We start from the raw sequence: 21,679 nt of genomic DNA, 5'->3' as shown, positions 1-21,679 counted from the left end.
TAGAACTTCAGGGGTTTGTGGTGTCTGTTTCTGAAAAAACAAGTGCCACAAACTGTAAGACAGACTGGTAGTAACACTCGATAAAGAAGGAAGAGGAACCCAAGCATTTCCTTAGTATGATCACTGGATTGAATTCCTTGTCAAATACTTTGATGTTGAGATAAAAAGATGTTCCCTCTAGAGAATGTTAATACCCTTTTGGTATTAAGCCACTTTCCCGTAATAAGTTGCTCTCAAATTCTTCAGCAGCTAATCATTCTCTGTATTAACGCTTGCATAGAACTAACCTGCTCTTGATACATTTCTCTGAGGTTGAAATACCTTTGTGGCTAATTCAAAAGGCTTCACCAGCAGGGCTGCATATACTTAAAATATTAATAAACTTGGGTGCTCAGGTATTATTGCTATGTAGCCAAATGGAGCCACTGAGAAAGCAGAGAGAAGAAGCAGAATACTTGGGGAAACTTAGTATTTGCAGTTGAAAGAAAAAAGTTTTAGCTGGCACCAACAAAATAACCCAATCAGAACAATCGGGGTGGGGGGGAGTGAGGCGAAATGTTTGCAAGGGATAGATGAAAAACTGGGGCATGGCAAGTTCCAACAAGAGCATTCCACACTGTACCATTTTGTTGCAGGTTCAGCATACCTGTTTTGAATGAGTTTGGGTTTCCAAACTAACTGTAGGGTATCTAATATAGTTCTCAGCAGTAGGAGGCTTAGTTTCTGAGACAACAGCTTTCTTGTGTTACAATCCTCCTTGCTTTCATTGGTTTGACCCTTTTTTATATACTCTGATGAGTAATACTGCTGGATGACAGATCCAATTCAGGTTCACAAACAGTTAATTTAAAGACACATAGAACCACAGATGCAGTCAAAAATTGGTTCACTCTTTAGTTCTCCCCATGCATAGGTGCATAGCACCATTTCGTACCATATTATCTAATGTTTACCATCATTTTACATAACTTGTGTCAGGGGCTCAGGAGCAGAGGCACAGGGAAGAGGGGAGATGAAGAGCGAGGGGGAGGAATCCGAGGGGAGCGTAGGAGGAGACAGTGGTCCGAGGGATTCCATGAGCCTCTCCAGCGAATCGGAAGATTCAGAAAAGGGGGCGCCAGTGGCAAGGGGCAGGGGGTTCCCAAGGGGAACGCCCCAGGAGCAAGGGGGCAGCAGGGACTCCCAGAGCAGTAGTTGGAAATCAGGACCAGCTTCCCCACCAGAGCAGAGTGGGGGGGAAGAGTCCCAGGTATCGGGGCCAGTGCTTTCACCAGCAGGGAGAGGAGACGAGGCAGAGCTGACCACGCCTCCATCGGAGAGTCAAGCAACGGAGGGGAGGTCAGATCCGGCCAGTGTCACGGAAGAGGGAAACAGTGATAGAAGCAGTGTAACGGTTAGGAGAAAGGTCACTGGGTTGGCGCGAGAAACAAGTTCAAATGTACAGGAGCGCGGGACAGCAGAGAATGAGGATTGGGAACCGGGTCCTAAAGCCCGCCAGAGGCAGGGGGAGGAGTTAAGCGACTCAGCGTCGGAGGAGTCCAGAAAGGGCAATGTCCCGGTGGGCAGGAGGGCCCAGAGGAGGAGAGAATAGCGCAGAAGGTGGAGCAGGGCTAGGATCTTAAACTGGTGCGGAAGGGGAGGTGATTCAGACGGGACTTTGCCAATCTAAGGTCTAAGACATAGGGCTGCACGCTCTGGCGTTGAAATGGAAACTAAACTTCAATAAAGACTTTTGTACATTACATCAACCTGGCGTTGGTCCTCTGTGAGCTGGGACCTAGAGGCAGCTCTGACAACTTGTAATTAGTTTTATAAGTTTGACATAGACCAGTTCCAGCACTATTCATGTATTCCTACATGTGTCCTTTGATCAAACCTAAATTTCTTCTCCGTCTATAGGAGTGTCTTTCAACAAGTACAGTGGTACCTTGGGTTACAGATGCGTCAGGTTACAGACTCCGCTAACCCAGAAAAAGTGCTCCAGGTTAAGAACTTTGCTTCAGGATAACAACAGAAATCGTGCTCTGGCGGCGCGGCAGCAGCAGGAGGCCCCATTAGCTAAAGTGGTGCTTCAGGTTAAAAACAGTTTCAGGTTAAGTACAGTGGTGCCCCGCAAGACGAACGCCTCGCAAGACGAAAAACCCGCTAGACGAAAGGGTTTTTCTGTTTTGGAGGCGCTTCGCAAAACGAATTTCCCTATGGGGTTGCTTCACAAGACGAAAAAATCTTGCGTCCCCCAGCGGGTTTTTTTTTGCTTTTTTTGCCCTTTTCCTAAGCCGCTAAGCCGCTTATCAGCTGTTCCGCTGATAAGCCGCTTAACAGCTGATCGCTGGAAGCCGCTTGACAGCTCTAGCACTAATCCGCTAAGCTGTCAATGGGCTTGCTTCGCAAGACGAAAAAACCGCTAGACGAAGAGAATCGCGGAACGGATTAATTTCGTCTAGCGAGGCACCACTGTACAGACCTCCGAAATGAATTAAGTACTTAACCCAGGTACCACTGTATTACGTAACAAAAACAGGAATAAAATGTTTTTTGTTTTCTTTTTTATCCCGGGGGGAAGAATGATGATGATGATGATGCAGGAAGAAAAGTAAAAGAAACATGAAATTGTGGGATTGACAAGAAATATATTATCTTTTTATTTTGATTGCTGAGAAAAGGAAGGACCTCAGCCTTGGGATCTTGATGATGGCAATACTTTCTGATTAGAATGGGTTAAAGACAAAGCTTGTAACATTATACAAAGATTAAAAAAAGAAGACACTCTGGGCAATGGTGAATTCCTAAGTAAATTCCTAAGTGAATTCCTAAGCTTAGAAGAGAGAGGATGGCTCTTGTCATTGTCAAAAGTAAGGGGATCACAAAACTCTTTTCAGTTCTGTTTTAGTTTCTCTGACAATACTGTAAGAACTGCACATAGAACTCTAGGAGTGACTACAAGATGCAGGGTTTTTTAAAACACTGCCTACATTTTTCTATACTGTTCCTGATATCCTTTGATATAGGTTTCATGGATGCGTGTATCCCTGCAACACTTTGCGCTAGTATTTTCAGGATAATATTAATGATTACAATTATCTCTTTCTGTATTGGAAGTTATTGTATAAATGGATGGCAATTATTTTGTCATATATATATAATTTTACATTTGATATTATCTATAGAATTACCTAGACTTTTTAATGGTGATACAGCTCTCAAAGCAGCTTTAAAATAATTAAAATATAAAACACCATAACATTCTAAATGATTCTTAAAACTTATGACAGTACATAATTTGAAGCCAAAAGCTTTCTCTTGCCCTTTTATAAAACAGTTTCTGTAACTTCTGTGTTCTGGAGCATGCATTCACAAGCCCAACCTCCCCAAGACAGGAGAGAGCATTGCTCCCAAATTCAGCAAACAGTTGGGTGTAGAAGAGAATATTGAATTTCATTTCCCAGAAATAAATGAATTAAAAGAAGATGAGGGAGGCAGCTGCTAACCCGTACTAAATGAGGACCAGACATGAGATGGAACTGCTGGGAGACAGAAAATCCAGCCTTATTCAATAAGCACTAAAATGAATGTTGAGGACTGGCTTACTGGCAATGGACTGAGTTTCCACCCAAGCAGGTTTGCACACAGTGTGAAGTATAATTTACCTCTAAGAAATAAAGTAATGGAGGGAAGAGCTTGCAGTGTACAGATTCTTTTGCAATCGTTATACAGTGGTAGCTCTGGTTAAGTACTTAATTCGTTCCGGAGCTCCGTTCTTAACCTGAAACTGTTCTTAACCTGAAGCACCACTTTAGCTAATGGGGCCTCCTACTGCTGCCACGCCGCCGGAGCACAATTTCTGTTCTCATCCTGAAGCAAAGTCTTTAACCCGAGGTACTATTTCCAGGTTAGTGGAGTCTGTAACCTGAAGCGTATGTAACCTGAAGCATATGTAACCCGAGGTACCACTGTATCACCATATTTCAGCTAGTATTAGCATTGCTATGTTTTTGTTACTGCACTATACTTATCAGGGAATGCCCTCAAAAAAAAACTTCCATTAATTTTCAGATCAAGTCTAGGCATGCTACAACTGTCCCTAAAGAGAGACAGTGTGGTGTAGTGGTTAAGAGCGGTAGTCTCGTAATCTGGTGAACCGGGTTTGCGTCTCCGCTCCTCCACATGCAGCTGCTGGGTGACCTTGGGCTTCTCACACCTCTCTGAAGTCTCTCAGCCTCACTCACCTCACAGAGTGTTTGTTGTGGGGAAGGAAGGGAAAGGAGAATGTTAGCCACTTTGAGACTCCTTAGGGTAGTGATAAAGCGGGATATCAAATCCAAACTCTGAATGGTGGTTGAAGAGGTGCGGGGGGAGGTGCTTCACAGGACTTATTTGAGTAGGTCTTCCAATTAATGGCAGTGGATGTTGGGCAGAAAACCACACACACACACACACACACACACGAGGTGAAAGAGATGTGGATGCTTGTTCAGGAAGAAGGTTGTCCAGCCGGACCTGGACAAAAGAACAAAGGTGGAGTCTCTTCTGTGAAAACTTACCAAAGAAAAGAGAGTGCCAATAAACAAGGATGTTGTCTGGAAGCAACAAGGGCTGGAGGAATACCCTTTCCTGTCCACGAAAACAAACTCTCACAACAGCCCCTTCTCACCTTGGCATTGGTGGAACATGCACAACAGCAAAGCCATCCTGTGTGTCAGCACCTTGTTTCCTCAGCCTTGCAACAAGCAGACTCTGTAAATAATGCCTGGAGCTTCTGCAAAGATTACAAGGTGTGTTGGCCACATGAGAAGGCTCTGAGGAAAGCATGAAGTGTCGATCTGCAAGGCAAATACTCCTAATTAAATCAGGATCAAATGTGGCCATGGGAATAGTCAAGGTGCCTGAGGACACTGGATAGCTGTGATAATTTAAACAACTCTATCAAACTCCCTTTCCCTTTTTTGTTTAAGGAGCAGAATGAGAGCATGTGTAAGAAGTGACCACAAGTCTTCTATGCAACCACATAATCACACTGCCATGTTTATTCCTCATCAACAGGTTTACCATACCCATTGAGCCAATCACCCATCTCCTACTACCCTTCTGAGAAATGCTCCACCCCATCCTCCCACTATATATAAGGGTCTGGTGACTGCTGTTTCAGTGCATCTGAAGAAATGTGCATGCACACCAAAGCTTATACCAGAACAAACTTAGTTGGTCTCTAAGGTGCTACTGGACAATTTTTTTATATTATTTCAACTGCATCAGACCAACACGGCTACCTACTTGAATCTATGTTTATTCCTGTTATTTACTAGCCATTTTTAATGCCAAGAGGTGCGTGGAATAGTTTCATCCCCTCTGCCAGCTCTGTATTATGGGTCTTCTCCGAGTACAAGTTTGGCTTTGCCAATCTATTTTTTTATCTCATGGGTTGAAATTTCAAGTTTCACAACTTCTATTATAGGCTTTGCACTTAAATTTTCTTTAGTGGTCTTAGTGGATAATATGCATATTGGGGTGGCTAGAGGAAATGTGCTCTTAATCATTACCTCAGGCCACTTTGAGGAAAACTTAGTTGAAAACCACCCTGAGTAGACCCATTTAAATAAATGGCTCAGACATAATCATGTTCATTGAGTTCAATAGGTCTACTCTAAGTAAAACTTAAATTGAATACCACCCTTATCTTTTGACACCATTGAACATTCAATACTTCTGGAATGTGTGTTTGTGGAAGTCTGTGGTACTGCTTTGCATGGTTCCTATACTGTTGGACAAGGTGGTCATAGAAGATGGTGCACTGGTGCATTTTATCAGCTACTAGCAATATGTTTTGATATGGAAGGTAGAGTATTCCCCTTACTGTAAAGTATCCCAAGTACAGGATGGTCTTTTATTTTTCCTTATTGGAGTGAAAGCGAAACATTCACTTATAGAGGAAGTAAATGGATGATTTGGGGTTGCTACAAGGACATTGCTAAACCTGTCCCCTGTCCCTGTTGACCTAGACCACTGAAAATCAAATCTATCTGCAGTCTCTCATCACATATTGAGCTCTTTTCCTTGGTTATACTAGCCTGTGACTGGGAACTGGCATAAATACCTGGGAGGGAAGGAGATGTGAATTGCTGGCTGTGCCATTTCCTACAAGACCAGGAACATTCTACTCTACCTGTTGGTAGGTACTGGTCATAGAGAACATATATCATTGGTGAATTTCCAGTTGTGCTAACAGCTACTTAATTTAACTGCTATTTAAAGTTGTTGGTGGCCTGATACCACTGTATCTCAGGAGACTCATTTATGAGCCCCTTAACATGTTAAGATCTCCAGATAAAGGTTAGATTAGATTATTAAATTTCTGTACCACTTAATATTATTAAAAACGTATCTAAGTGATGTACAGAATACAAAAGCAGCAACAGACAACTTGAACAAAATATTACAAAAAAAACAGTTAAATAGAAAAATGTTACATTAATACAAAGTTACTAATATATAAAAATCAATATCAATTCATTTTCCTTGTGACACACCCTCCCTCTCAGTCTTTGGGTTCTCACCCAGGGTCCAAACAAACTCTCAGCTCACCCACAAAAGTCTCACAATGAGAAGAGTTCCTGGAAACAGGAGACATCACCCTAGTCTCTCACTCTAGACTTGCTTTTATGGGAAGGCCCAGGGTGGATGGTACTTCCTCAGACTGCCCACAGCTATGTCCCATTCAGTTGCACAGTCCACACACCCAGTTTCAGGTTCAGTAGGTTTGCTGAGTTTTCCGGGGGGGTCCAAAGGATGGGGAAAGAGAAGCTCTGGGTGCCTCCAGGAGACCTGTTTGTTGAGCATTCATCCTGATTTTCTTTAAGTGAAAGGTTTGGCTGATTTTTATTTATTTTTATTTTATTGAACATTTGTTCTGAGTTGAAATAAATAAAAAATTGTCCAGGAGCACCTTAGAGACCAACTAAGTTTGTTCTGGGTATAAGCTTTCAGATACACAGAAGTGTGCATGCACACAAAAGCTTATACCCTTAACAAACTTAGTTGGTCTCTAAGGGGCTCCTGGACAATTTTTTATTTATTTTGACTGTGTCAGACCAACACAGCTACCTACCTGAATTTGTTCTGAGTTGTTTGTGGGGCAGTTATATGACAATAAGCAGATTAAAAACTTACCTGAAGGCAGCACTCTTCCTGAAGAGGGTGTATCAGTCAAAGCACTTATCATTTCTAGACTACAAGCAGGTTTGCACAAGGACAGATATTTGTATATTTATGTATTCCCTGGAACAGAAAAGCCTTGATGGTGTCTTTAGTAGATACAACAGTACAGGAAAAAACTGTGCATTATTAAAGTGTTTCCCTTCCAGTGCTGCCTATTTCAGATCTATTTTTAAACATCTATTTTGAAGTCTTAAAAGATATTTATGTAAAATAGCATCACTTGAGAAAAGCTGGCTCCCTATTCTCTCCCTCCACCCCTCGTTTAGCCTATGCCATCCTACGCCAGGACATCATGACAGAAGCTCTTCTGGAATGAGATGTTGCAGTTCCATTTGTCTCCTTGAGAAGCAATTGCATTTGTGGTATGCAGCACAGAGTGCCAAAAAAAGGACCTTCTCCAATGGAATGACAATGCTTCAGCCCAAGACTAAAGGCTTGAGACATTCCAAAGGAGAAGGACAGCACAGGTGGGCATCTTTGCAGCTAGCCAATCCAGAGAGAGAGAAGCAATAGGAAAACACACTTTTATGGCAGTTCCAAAATACACTCAAGGGGGAGTGCCAGAACGCAGTGCTTTGTGCTATGTACAGCTTCAAGAACAGGACAAGGACCAGAGTGTTGAAATGAACAGGATATAGTACTGTAGTAATTTACACATGGACTGAATATTTGTGATGTGGGACAACAAATGTGACTAGTGCAAACTCCCTAATGTTACATGCAAACATCATTTCTAATTCCAAGATATTTGCTTAATAATGTTCTGGACAAAATGTCTGAAAGAAATGTAACAAAAGTTTATCTGTTAGGTACTGGTAGTAGTAGGCCATGTGGAAGCAAAGCAAGGTAAAACAAGTAATATGCAAGAAAGCTGCTGTGATAGTGAAATAATATTGGAGGTTTTATCAGGAACAAGCACACTTTATTTATTTGAAACACTTACGAGATTTTTAGCATACAAAGCATCCTGAAACAAGTTACCAGTGGAGTGTCAAACACTCTGACACTCTTTGTCGCAACTCCAGTGTTTTCCTTCACCAAGACCTTGCTTGTTAGACCTTTGCTCCTACATTCATCCCACACACCCTCACAAATACAATGAGAGTCATTAAAGTGAGCTTATCAAGAAGATTTGAATCTCACTTGCTAGTGAGTTTTTAATGTAATGTAATTTTATTTTTTCTGAAATGGCTTCATACAAATATTTAAATACATAAAACAATGAAAAGTGCCTAGCCGTTGCTTTAATCGTACACTTTTATGTTGCACGACCCAGTAAGGTTGGCATGATAAATCCACATGTATGTAGCAATACCTAGACAAAGAACCGAACGATGCCAAATGATATCACTTCCCAGCAACTTTATCATCTCACCTGAATGCCTGGAGATAGGATGAATCCTGCTTTGGGAGGGGGGCATTTCAAGAGCAAATTGCAGACTGTTTACCAAGTGCTTCTTTACTGAGATATCCTGTGAAATTTATTTATTTTTTAATGAAATAATCAAAACTTTAGAACCTTCTTTATCATATAATGAAAAATGGCCACTTACCATCTAATGCTAGGGAGCGGTGGTTTATAGCCCAGTGTGACTGCAACGAGCTAGGGGCTATTGTTCTGTCCCACGCAACTGTTTGAGAACATCAGTGCCTCCTATGGTTGTATGGGCTGCTGGGAGCCTGCTCAGTTGAATCAACCAATCATGAGCAGGCAAGGGAGTATGGCCATAGTGGTGGACCTGGCTGGAGACTTTGGCCTGGAACCTTCAGTCAGGTCCACCAGTTTTCTATATAATTGGGCCACACCTGAGCCAACCAGCTCAGTCAGAATTGGACTGAGCTTATCTTGAAGTTTTGCCTGTGTCATGGCAACTGTCACAATTTATTGTTGGCAGATAAAACATTAGGTTGGATCCTCAGCCTGGGCAGGGGCTCAGGACTCGTCCCCCTCCACAACAGGAAATTGGTACTCTGCTGAAAGCGTCCAGGAGGGGGGGGGTTGTCCAGGTGTACAGATGGGGGTCAACAGGCCATAGCACCCTCCCAAAATGGCAGTCCTGGAGGAATTGCCCTATTTGATGTACATTGTGGAGTGACCCTTAACCCAGTGTCAACGCACACAATCAGTCAGCAGGTGGGCTGGCTGATTCAGGATACACACCCAATGCCTTCGCCAAAATCTACATACATCTGTAATAAAAAAGTTGTGGCCTGTTTGAACCCAAGTCCTGTTGTCCTGCGTCTTATTTATCTCCTCTCTTGAGGCCCTGTTGGCTGAATGCCACCTGGGCCTGGAACAGCAACTACAGCCTATTCTAGTGCCATTTAACACATAATACAGGATAAAATCTAAAATATTATCATTTTCTGTCTCTGTATAATGTAATTTTTTTAAAAAAAGACTAACTTTTATGCATAAGAGCCTGGTATCATTCACAACATTTTACAGTTAGAGGCTCTTTAGATCTATTTTTCCCTTTTCAGTAAGGCTGTATAAGATACTTGAAATGTGATTAATTGAAACACAGTAATAGTTCTAATAGAGTACTGTAAGGTATTCAATGATTTAGGAGACAGTGAAGGATTACAAAAACCCCTAAATTTAGAACTGCTTGATTAAAAGTAAATCATTCAGCAAAGTTTCGATCACTTTTAAGATAATAGTGAGTACCCTGATCCATAATCGATGAACTTGCTCAAACCATTTGGGTTGTGTTATGTAGGATTATGTAGACAACTTTTGTCTTGTTGCTACTATTTTGTGGAGCAACTTTCAAGCAGTTTCACAAGATATTCAGTTTCTACACTGAAGGCAGTGTCATAGAATCATAGAATCATAGAATAGAATCATAGAATCATAGAGTTGGAAGAGACCACAAGGGCCATCGAGTCCAACCCCCTGCCAAGCAGGAAACACCATCAGAGCACTCTCATATAGGAATGAATGGGGAACCTACATGTAGATCAGAATGTGCAATTGCTGCATGTGTGCACCATTGTACATTGAAGCACAGAACCAGGTATAAATAAAACCATTAACACCAATGGTTTTGTTTTGCTGAATTGCATAGAGAATCAGAGACAATGAATACCGACAGAGGAGATGACTGGCAGGAGCCTGTCCTACCAGGACCTCACCCCGCCTGCCAGTCAGCCGCTGATTGGCCAGCCAAAAAGGAGGCGGAGTGATGGCCAGTGAGCGATGGAGTGTCACCCAGGCTTGGGAAGCCCACACCAGGTCACAAACCCCACCCACCGCTTAGATGGGTGAGCGGTAGTTCTGTATATATAGGAATTTTGAAATGCAAGAAACAGACTTTAACTAGATTAGGTATTTAGACTTACATTTCTTCTTCTGCTACTGCTTGGAATTGATACCACTCACAGCTATTCTTTATAACAAGGGATAGGCAACATGGGGTCCTGCAGATATTGTTGGACTCCAACTCCCATCTTCCACAGCCGATATGACCAATGTCAGGGATGATGGGAATTGTTGTCTAACATCACCTGGAGGGCATCAAATTGGCCAAAGCCCTCTTAATTTAACAAATATGGATCTGAGGCTGAGACAGAGTGATTTATTTAAGGCAGAGATGGAGGTAAACCCAGGTTCCTTCCACCCTCACTCTCATGATATAAACAGGCTTGTGGTATGATCCTAAGAGCTGTCCCATTGCCATAGCAGTGCAACATCACGTAATAGCACATAATGCCAGTTTTGGAATTCCAAGCACATGACACCAGCACTAATGTTGAAGGGTGCCAGTCCCATTTAGTAAACAGGTCTAAACCGACTTAAATCCCTCATAACATTTTTAGGACTGCAGTCGTAATAGTTCAATGTCATCTAAAGAAACATACTAGGCAAATACTTTGCTCCATCCATTTATCTGTGAATTTTTCATCTTGTTCTCTTTAGGTGGCTTGTTTAAAACAGGAATGGCTAACTATTGGTGTAAGGACTTCTCTGGCACCCAAAGCATTTGCCCCTTGACATATTACTCTAAAAGACCTTATTGCTTGGAGCTGACAACTTCAGGTGGAGTTGATTTGTGCAGTAGAATAAATGTCTGGCTCCCAGATAAAACTTTGCTCTACTTCAAGCTCCAGAAGCTGAGCTCCTCTGGTGCATAGTAATCACATAGTTAGAACAGAAGACACTTCAAATAACACAGAATTCACAGCAGATGAACAGCAGTTGCTTACCATGTAATAGTTTTGGATACAGGCAATAATGCAGTATTGCTGAGCCAAGGGGGCCTGGTCCTTAATGGCTGTGGCTAAGGTCTGTTGCTGAGTTCTCTTCTCTAATATTTGCTGCCCAATGGGTAACATTAACCTACTAGAAAAAAGAAGGGAGGGGTGAGGGAGCCTTAATTTGCAAAAGCAGCTCTTTGGAACCGAGATCTGTGGCTGCTGCCTGCTTGTTCTTCTATGTGGTGGGAAAGCCCCCATGTTCCCTTTCTCTCCAACCCTCGAAATCACCCTGCAAAATTCTTGTCCTCGTGCTTGAAGCCTAGTATAAAATGGATGCTTCTGGAACATCTCAACTTTCCATGGACACCTAATACAAACAAGGCAGTACATTCAAAAGACGCTTAACCATGGAAGGCTGCTGCTAAAAAAAGACAAGAGCTCATTCTCCCGGCTTAGAGAGGATTCTAAGAATTCATTTTTCATGAGAGATGGGGCTGTTTATTGACCATTCTTCAGTGACCTCGAGTGAAAGAGAAGACAGCTTGCTGCTCACTCTACCTGGAGCTGGATGGAAGTGGCTCTAGGCTACATCCCTGCAATCTGTAGTTTCTTCACCTGCCACCATGTTGGTTAAATGGAAACTGCACAGCTGTTTGATGTCTCAGAGCAGAACTGCAATGTTGAATGCAGCCCCTGACTAAATGTTAAGGCTCAAGGTAGAATTCACATGAAGGCAAGGAAGAGTGAGTTATGCAAAGCTGGGAGATTGTACTCTGTATGAGTATCAATGGATTCCTGATGAGCTCTGCACTTATCTGCCAATACAGTGGTACCTCAGGTTAAGAACTTAATTTATTCTGGAGGTCCGTTCTTAACCTGAAACTGTTCTTAACCTCAGGTACTATTTCTGGGTTAGTGGAGTCTGTAACCTGAAGCGTCTGTAACCACTGTATACTATTGTTATGTTTAGCTTTATAGCCCATGTTATTGCTAAAATAGCTTTGGCCTACATGGGAAGTTCTACCAAGTTCCTGTATCCCAGGTTGAAGTGGTACAGAGAGCAGTACAGATGCTTCTGAAGCATTTCTGCTTCCCACGGCATACATCTTACAATGAGATGTTTCCTCTGGAAAATGCAGTTAGTGCAGAATGACCCAGCACTATTGCTTACAGGTGTGAAGCTGTCAGCATAGTATACCTGAGCTCAAAGGGATGCAGGTGGCACTGGGGTCATTGAGACTTTTGGGCTTGCCGATCAGAACATCGGCAGTTTGATTCTGTGTGACAGGGTGAGCTCCCGTTGCTCTGTCCCAGCTTCTGCTAACTTAGTAGTTTGAAAGCATACCAATGCAAGTAGATAAGTAGGTACCATTGCGGTGGGAAGGTAAACGGAGTTTCTGTGCACTCTGGCACTTGTCACGGTCCTCCGTGCACCAGTAGCTGTTTAGTCATGCTGGCCACATGACCTGGAAAGCTGTCTGTGGACAAACGCCAGCTCCCTCGGCCTGAAAAGCGAGATGAGCGCTGTACCCTATAGTTGCCTTTGACTGGACCTAACCATCCAGGGGTCCATTACATTTTACCTTTTCTTTAGCTGAGCTCTAATATCTAAACTGGCTGCCAGATTGCCACCAAGGCAACCACTGGTACACAAAGCTCATAATGGATTAGGACCAGTTACCTTGAGGAAAAGCCTTATCCCATATGAGCTTACTCACTTTGACCTACCAAACTTGCACTGCTGCTTTAGTCAGGAGTCATGCCTGTGGAAGTACCTGTGCGTTGGAACTCTCTGATTATTGACAATAGCCAGGGGCCATCATTGTATTTTTTTAGATGCCTACTGAAAACATTTCTATTTTGGTGGGCCTATTAAGACACATGATCGCTTACATGTTTGATTGTTTTAAACATTTTTAACAGTTTTAAAATGTTTTAACTATGCTTTCATGTTATTTTTAACTGTATTTTTTATTACAGATGTATCCTTTCTTCAGCAGGAAGGGCAGGATATACCGGTAAATTTGATAGGTAAATAAATAATGCTTTGGATTCTGTTTAGACGCCTTTTGAAAATAGCTCCTTAAAATATAATACCACACAATTCCTTATTGCAATAAAGACTAGGAACTCCCCCCCCCACACACAAATAAAAGTGGCTGATTTAAATATATTTATATATTCCATTGGCAGGAGCTGGGAAGGAACATTATGAGCCTTGATAGCAGATTTATAACTGTTTGTGATATGCCTGAAATTTCTCCTACAAAATTTATTCCACAAAATAGGTAGAATATAATTTTTTTAAACAAGTAATTCAAAAGCAGTATGGGTTTGGAACCCCACTTTCTGTTAAGTGGATGACTAGCTTGGGAGTGTCCCTGCTTTAAGATACTTGCCCTTTGTTTCTCATTAGTATGTTTTGATTTACACGACGTCTGCTTTCATCAGCTGTTACCGATTCCCTCTTTGGTAGCATAGCTTTAATTCTTTGGCATGCTGCTTAGGAGGTCATGCCTGTTCAGGACAGTGGCAAGCTGATGATAAACCCTTAAGGATAAGGACAAAAGTGTCAGAGACGATAACCAGATCTTTGTTAAATATTAAGGACCTGTTCTCCTGACCTGGGATGTTGCAGGTCTTTCTTTGTTCATTCAGGGGATTCATATTTCATTTTTGACCAAAGTCCTTAAACTCTCTCCATACAGAATTCTGGCCTTTGACAGTTAAACTATTTTGTTTTGTAGAATCCACCATTTTTGTTGCTGAATCTATACTTCGTTTTTGTTGGAATGGCATTACCTGTTTTTATAACTCTATATACAGTTTCAACCTGCCCTGGTGAAGGGCAGACAATAAATCTTACAAAGAAAGTAAGAAGTGTCCTCAAAATGGCTTGCAATTATTTATTCCTGTCTTGACTTTGCTTTTTATTCAGTCACTCTTTCAAAGCTTGCCCTTCTGTACCTTCTTACCCCTCTTCCCTTTTAACACAGAAAGGGAGTTAAATCCCGTGTAGCGCAGCCTACACCATTGTAATCATGCGAGCAGGACCAATTTGGGATGGCAGAAATACCTACATGATCTCCCTCAACCAGATGGAGCATATAGTCACACACACTTTCCTGCAGTGTGTTTGTGTGTGTGAATGGATGCATGACCAGCTTAATTCCCAGTGTTCTGTTTTCTTACTGTCATTTTTACCTGAGGCTTTGCTTGGGCAAAACAAAAAAGAAGAGAGTTTTGTTAGTGTCAATATTCCTGCTGATGGTGGATGCTTCTTCACACATTACTCCAGGAAAACACCATGTTTCCACATATGGGTTCAAACTGCAGGCAAATGCATGTATAAATATATACTGTACATGTGTTTGGGGAATCTCAGGTGTTGCATTTTAGCGCCTAAAATGTAACTGATTCTTAAAATGTAACTGATAAAATAGCTGTTGGCCAGGCTACTAAAATGCAAGTATATTTGCAGGATTTGATCCAATAAGAGCGCCAGATGGAAAAACTGCTACAAACTCTCTTTTTTAAAGGGATCAGACACCAGATCTCTCCTGCACTGGCATTACTTCCCAAGTTTAAAGAAATGGTTAGCTTCCATGCCAAAGTATCACAACTGATAAAGAATGACTAAACTTGGTCATTTCTATTAATACATTTTCTGAGGGTAAATAAGTGTATAAGTGGCAAGCAGGCTTTAGGACCAGTCTCTGATTTCCAAATATAGAGAGGGGTTGAGCTAAGAGAAGAATCACAGCCTATAAAAGCTGGAGGAGATGAAAGGCTTACTGGTGGCTGCGAGCTGTGAGAGGTAAGTTTGATGATAATCAGTCTCTCTCTCCCTCCATCCCCATTCCCTACCCCCTCCCTCCTACAATATGGGCAACATACTCCAGAGCTTCCCACTTTGGGAGAGATCTCAGGGCAACCAAGTGTTAATTTAGACAATAAGGGCAGCTATATTATAGCTGAGCTTAAAGGCACTTTGCTCTGAGGAGGAATTTTAGGGGGAAGAGGGTCCATTTCTGTAGCGTATTTTGAGATTCTAAAAAATTCTCAGCTGTTGAGGTTCCTGGACTCATGAATGCTTACGCTCTCTGCTCCTTTCTAGATTAGACGTCTTATTTCATCCAGTTCCTTTCTTCTTTCTGTTGGGAGTGGAAAATAAAAAGGTGAGAAGTCAAGGTGTGGCGCTATGTGTCCCACCCCTACCCCACCTCCCAAATTACACTTATTGATATTTTTTGTGTGATGCAATTTCAATTTCTCAGTCAATCTGCTGGGGAGTGATAATAACTGCAGTGCTTCTGTGCTTGTGTATTGAGGAGAGGCAAAGTACCTTCCTATACTTTGACTTTCCTGCCTGCAACTTGTGGGTGAAGGAATGACATTATAAGAAATAGGTGGACCATTTCTTGGAAAAACCAATCTCCCACGCACTTATGTTATCATTTTCCAGCATTCAGTATTTGATGAAGAGTCTTACGGCATCTTAAAGATGAACTAATTTAAAATGGCATGAAGTTTTATGGACTACAATCTACTTCATCAGATGCATGAAGTGTTATCTTGAGTTATAGGTGCATATACACATGAGTTGGGATGAGGGGGTGGTGTAAAGTGAGGTCAGAGAGAAATAAAATGTAGAAAAGTACTTAGTTATTTAGGTTTTTTTTAGTATACCACCCTTTACCTGCAGATCTCAGGGCGGTTCGCAACAGAAAATTACATTATAAAAAACACAAAATGCATAATGAAAATAAGAACAAAAACAAATCAATAATCCCCCCTCGCACCACACATTTAAAAGGGCATCAGATCCTGACATCAGTAAGCCAATTAACACATGTACTGTATTGTGCGGAAGAAAATTCTTTGTCTCAGTTCAGTTCACAAGTGATAGTCAATGTTTGTCACATTCAGAGTAGACCCACAGAAGTCAATGGAACTACTCCTAGCATGACTAATGTTGGATCTTTCCAAATGAAAATGTTGATAAATTGTAATTCATTGGTTTCACACAGCACTCTCCCTTTGGAGGTATTTTGCTCCAGGATGACTAGTTTAAGAACTTTTACAGAGTGTCTTGGAAGGCTGAAAAGTACCCTCATTCTCTCACAGACCTTAGGTGGTAGGTCTATATGCTGACATTCAGATAGCACCCCTACCAAAAACAGCTACTTAGCAGCAACAAAAGCACATATAAAAAATATATTGACATAGGAAGCAGCCCCTCTGGCAGATCCAGATGCCTTGGGTAGCTCAGCTGGTAGAGCATGATGATAATAATAATAATAATAATAATAATAATAATAATAATAATAATATATTTGTACCCCGCCCATCTGGCTGGGTTTCCCCTGCCACTCTGGGCGGCTTCCAGCAAAGATTAAAAATACATTAAAATGCCCTAAACAGGGCTGTCTCTTAATCATGGGTTCGAGCTCCACATCGGGTAGAAGATTCTTGCATTGCAGGGGGGTGGACTAGAGGACTCTCATAGTCCCTTCCAGCTCTACAATTCTATGATTCTATTGCTCTCTGCATATCTACTCTGGAAACACTATCACAGGACCTAATAATGTCACCCACAACTTCAGGGGTTCATTCTCCTCCACATCTGCTAATGTGATATGTGTCATCATCTGCCAACAATGTCCATCTGCATTTTACAAACAGGCCAGTCCCTGAATTACAATACACCAGGCACTTGAATGTTCTCACTTGTGGATGGAAGCGAAACAAATAATGTTTAGGTTTTTATGTGTTCACTGGCTTACCATTGCCAGGATGTCATTGTGAACTATTGCTGTATGTGAATTACCATTGTTAAGTATGTAATTGTCACTATCTATACTTTTTCTGCATTTCATTTCTCTCTGACCTCGCCTTTACAATCCTCCCCACAAACCATGCGCGCGCACATACACGCATCCTCCCTATAACTAAGGAGAACACTTCACGCCTCTGATGAAGTGGACTGTAATCTTTGAAAGCTTATCGCCAATAAATGTGTTAGTCTTTTAAGCAGCCACAACACTCCGTAGTTGTTCCTCACTGCAATAGAGGAACATGGCTACTCCTCCAGAAGACGTTTAATATGATCTCTTTCCCAAGTGAGCTCCCTAATCTCTCATCATCAGAAGCAGCAGCTCCATCCCCTGAAACTGCCTGCAGCAGATGGTTGAGGGTTCTTTGTTTCTCACTCGCAGCACATGCAGACACATGCTACTTCCCATCCACTCAACACAGAGACTGCAGAATTCAGTCAACATTCTGCTAAGCACAGGTGCCACTTCATATTTCAAGTAATCTTATATTTTCACAGCCACTACCCCCTCTCTCCTTCCTCCCCTTTCCCAGTACACAGGGACATTCAACAGCAACACAGAGACACAACCTGATGAAAGGAAAGGGGGCTTCCATTTACACTGAGTGCAGGAATGCTGAAAGTGGGAGTGAACCAAAACTTTCCCCTGCCCAGGAGTTCCAGTTACCATCTTACTTGTTCATCTCATCCCATGTTCTAAGCCAATAAAATGTAACTTGGAAAGTAGGAGGCACAACAGAGAACTATGCTTAAGGAATGTGTAGAACTAAAAAAAAACCACCCACCCATCTCAGGCCTTGTTGTGGCAAGCAACATATGCTAGATGCCTAGATTTAAAAGCACTCAAGCAAGCAAGCAAGCAAGCCACATTTGGTCTCTTTGGGTGGGTTTGGATGGCTCCAAAAAGGGGAGGGATCCTATCAAAGGTAACGTAAACAACTGATTTTTTTCTGCACCAGATAGGCCATTCACAGAATTATAATAATATCAATTCTATACCAAAGTAACTAATTTGACTCGAATATAGAAATCAGGCTATGTTACATGCAATTGTTTTGCATAATTTATGTTTTCTGTCAAAATTATCACAGGGCAGGATGCAATTGTGATAATTACTTCTGTATTTCAAGAGGCTCTTCTTTCAAATTATTATGCTTCCTTTTGAAACTTTAAAAAAAATCAATTGCAAGGTGCTGCATTCTTTTCTAGATTCCAGATTTTGTATTTGTGCAACTGTTTCATGCATGCTAAACTATCATCACTACTGTTGTCATTTGCTTCAAAATGGCAATTTACTTATATTCATTCTTAATTCTCCTTGGTATTGATATTTTGCCCTTTAACAAAGTTCTTAGGACAGTTGCAGATAAAAAATAAAGCAATGTAAGAAGCATATTAAAGGCAAATAGGTATACATAAGTAAGCTAGTGATCTTTCAGGAGACAGAACGATTGGATTATAGAAAACTGAAGGGAAAGTGTGCCCAGAATTTAGTGTGAGCTATCCAATGCCACATATTTCAGGTGTTTTTGGACTTCAACTCCCATCATCACCACTGGCTTGAGCTGATGGGAACTGGAGTCCAATAACACCTGGGCAGCACTAAAGGCAATGACTGTTTTAAACCTGTCCATGTACATTGGCCCAAATCTGAAAGTGACCCAAAGACATCACAAAAATGTCACAAAATAGGTTGGAACGGGGTGGGAGCAGAACAGGGTGGTGCAGTGCGGTCTTACATGGGCCCACTGACATGGGGGGGGGGGCCTGGGATGTAACCCCGGTCCCTGTCTGTACATTGTATACCCCTGGCGTAGTACATAATGTCAGGGAAAATGGGAACTTGTGGGGATAGCTGGACCTTCTGTTCTGCTTACAAAAGGGATCATTCATGCTGCTGCACACTCTATTACATTTAGGAATAGGGACCATGTCGGGTATTGTCTGAACATGATGCCTCTAGTTCAAGTTTCCTAGACTTCCACAGAATAAGGACTGACCCTCCTGTCTCACTTTTAGCTGCAGCAATGAGCAGTGATGCAGAAATGGAAGTTTTTGGGGTGGCTGCCCCTTTTCTCCGAAAATCTGAGAAGGAGCGAATAGAGGCTCAGAACCAACCCTTTGACGCCAAGACCTATTGCTTCGTGGCTGATCCAAAGGAGGAATATGCCAAAGGGAAAATCAAGGGCACTGAAGGTGGCAAAACTACCGTGGACACAGATGATGGCAGGGTGACTGTCTTTGAAGATTTGGGGTGGGGTGTGGAGTCCTCCTTTTCAATAAGCATGTGCTAAGATTTTCCAACTGAATTGTTCTGATCATAATTGGGACAAAATATGCGAAGCACTTAAACTGCTGGGATGAGCTACTGAAAACATCTCTATAATATGTATATTAATTTTTACACAAAGGGTTTTCGGTCTGTCCTGAAGATAGGTGGTGGTATTATCAGATATTATCATTATCATCATCATCATCATCATCATCCTACATTTCACCCCAAGATCCCAGGGTGGGTTACAGTTATTTAAAACACAACATTAAAAAGTTTTTAAAACTTACAATTATTTAAAAAATCACAAAAATAGTGTGGGTCCTAAAAATCACGACTGAAATAATTTTATTTGTATTGCAAACTTACATTGTGTTATAGCCATTCCTCATCGAAAGTCCTTCCTTCTTTGCATTTCAGACTCTGACTGTCAAGCCAGATGATGTGTATTCTATGAACCCACCTAAGTTTGACAAAATTGAGGACATGGCAATGCTGACACATCTGCATGAACCTGCTGTTTTGTATAACCTCAAAGATCGCTACAGCTCCTGGATGATTTATGTAAGTGGTGCTATCCTGGTCCACAGAAAGGAATCCCCAAAGGGACAGTGTCTAACTGTATTTTTATTGGTTTTCATGCAGACGTACTCGGGCCTCTTCTGTGTCACTGTTAATCCATACAAATGGCTGCCTGTATACAATCCAGAAGTGGTGGCTGGCTATCGGGGCAAAAAGCGCACAGAAGTGCCTCCCCACATATTCTCCATCTCTGACAACGCCTATCAGTTCATGCTAACTGGTACGTATACTTCACAACTGAAAGGGCAATAAGGTGTTATAAGCAGAACGGAATTGGAGGAACAATCATGATACCATCAGGCTTAGTAAACCTTTATCACATGCCCAGATTTGAGGGAAATTAATCCAGTGGTTGAACCTGTAACTTAGCATATGCCTCTGCAGCATAATGAGCATGCTTCTCTCTTTCCTTTTGGCAGATCGCGAAAACCAGTCTATCCTGATCACGTAAGCAGATGCTTTGGGTTTGTCCTACTTCATATTGCCAAAGTACAATTATAACATAAATAATGGTCCTCCATTTTTCTTTATATGATGCTTGCTTTTATCGTGACAGTGGAGAATCTGGTGCTGGAAAGACTGTCAACACCAAGCGTGTCATCCAGTACTTTGCAACAATTGCAGCTACTGGAGAAGGAGCCAAGAAAAAGGAATCTCAATCCAAGATGAAGGTAGGGCGAGATGGGCTGGCATTGGTGCAAATAAACCTGTGGTTGTAAGCATACAAAAGGCACTGCTAAAGAACCATAGACTCTGAACAACTTACTGATTGGTTATACAGTCATACCTTGGAAGACAAACGGAATCTGTTCCGGAAGTCCGTTCAACTTCCAAAACATTCAGAAACCAAAGTGTGGCTTCTGATTAGCTGCAGGAACCTCCTGCAGCCAAGTGGGAACCCCGTTGGACGTTCAGCTTCCAAAAATAATTTGCAAACCAGAACAGTCACTTCCAGGTCTGCGGCATTCGGGAGCCAAAACGTTCAAGAACTAGGCTGTTCGAAAACCAAGGTATGACTGTACTCTGTTTTGTTAAGTGATCAGGTCTATAGAATTTCCTTCATCAATTAAGAAACAATGGGGCTAACAGCCAAACTATCACAATCCACCAAGCCCTGAGACTTCACTTACTGGATCCACATTGGATAGCCTCATGAAGATTTTTTTTAACATGCTTTTTCTTTAAAATAAGGGCTGTGGATTTCTAAGCAATAATTAATTCATTCTGTGATGCCCTCATGACGCTTGCTTCCAGAGCTGTTACAATAAAAAGCTATGTAGCACTTCCAGCATACAGCATCTCAATAATTTTCACGGCAACTGCTGAGAAAGGAAAGTGGTTGAAGAGTATGTTGTTCTTTTTTCTTTTTCTTTTTTTGCATTACCTATCTTCCTCTGCCCGAAACGGGTTGCAAATGTGGCTATATCCAGCCACTAGTCTAAGGGTGCCTCTAAGGCTAAGCAACACAGTACCATGAACAGCTGTCCAGGTGGTAGAAGGGACAACTCATTCCTCACACAGGAATGGTTCTAGCTGAGATGCACAGAGAATTCCCTGCTGTTCTAGCCACACTTTTA

The 21,679-nt window shown here is 41.8% G+C and overlaps 1 protein-coding gene and 1 long non-coding RNA gene across 2 annotated transcripts in view; one reads left to right on the top strand and one right to left on the bottom strand.

The window, feature by feature from the left end:
* LOC310838507 overlaps positions 1–21,679 on the bottom strand; it is a 178,210-nt gene that overhangs the window by 7,851 nt on the left and 148,680 nt on the right. The window contains exons 13-15 of the long non-coding RNA XR_014560997.1: positions 11,422–15,566; positions 8,588–8,684; positions 7,165–7,272 (exon numbers count right to left, since the gene is read on the bottom strand). This is a non-coding gene — a long non-coding RNA (uncharacterized lncRNA). The remainder of the gene's footprint in view (positions 1–7,164; positions 7,273–8,587; positions 8,685–11,421; positions 15,567–21,679) is intronic.
* Positions 15,519–21,679, top strand: part of LOC310838421 (myosin-3) — a 31,774-nt gene continuing 25,613 nt past the window's right edge. Inside the window, exons 1-6 of the mRNA XM_083725782.1 lie at positions 15,519–15,590; positions 19,268–19,479; positions 19,941–20,084; positions 20,166–20,322; positions 20,522–20,549; positions 20,659–20,773. Of these exons, the coding sequence (XP_083581908.1) occupies positions 19,276–19,479; positions 19,941–20,084; positions 20,166–20,322; positions 20,522–20,549; positions 20,659–20,773 (648 nt within the window). The 5' untranslated portion in view covers positions 15,519–15,590; positions 19,268–19,275. The remainder of the gene's footprint in view (positions 15,591–19,267; positions 19,480–19,940; positions 20,085–20,165; positions 20,323–20,521; positions 20,550–20,658; positions 20,774–21,679) is intronic.

The sequence above is a fragment of the Podarcis gaigeae genome, assembly GCF_964106915.1.
Source record: "Podarcis gaigeae genome assembly, chromosome: 2".
Taxonomy (NCBI): domain Eukaryota; kingdom Metazoa; phylum Chordata; class Lepidosauria; order Squamata; family Lacertidae; genus Podarcis; species Podarcis gaigeae.
Note: the sequence above shows the minus strand (reverse complement) of the source record. Positions and strands in the feature narration are given on the sequence as shown.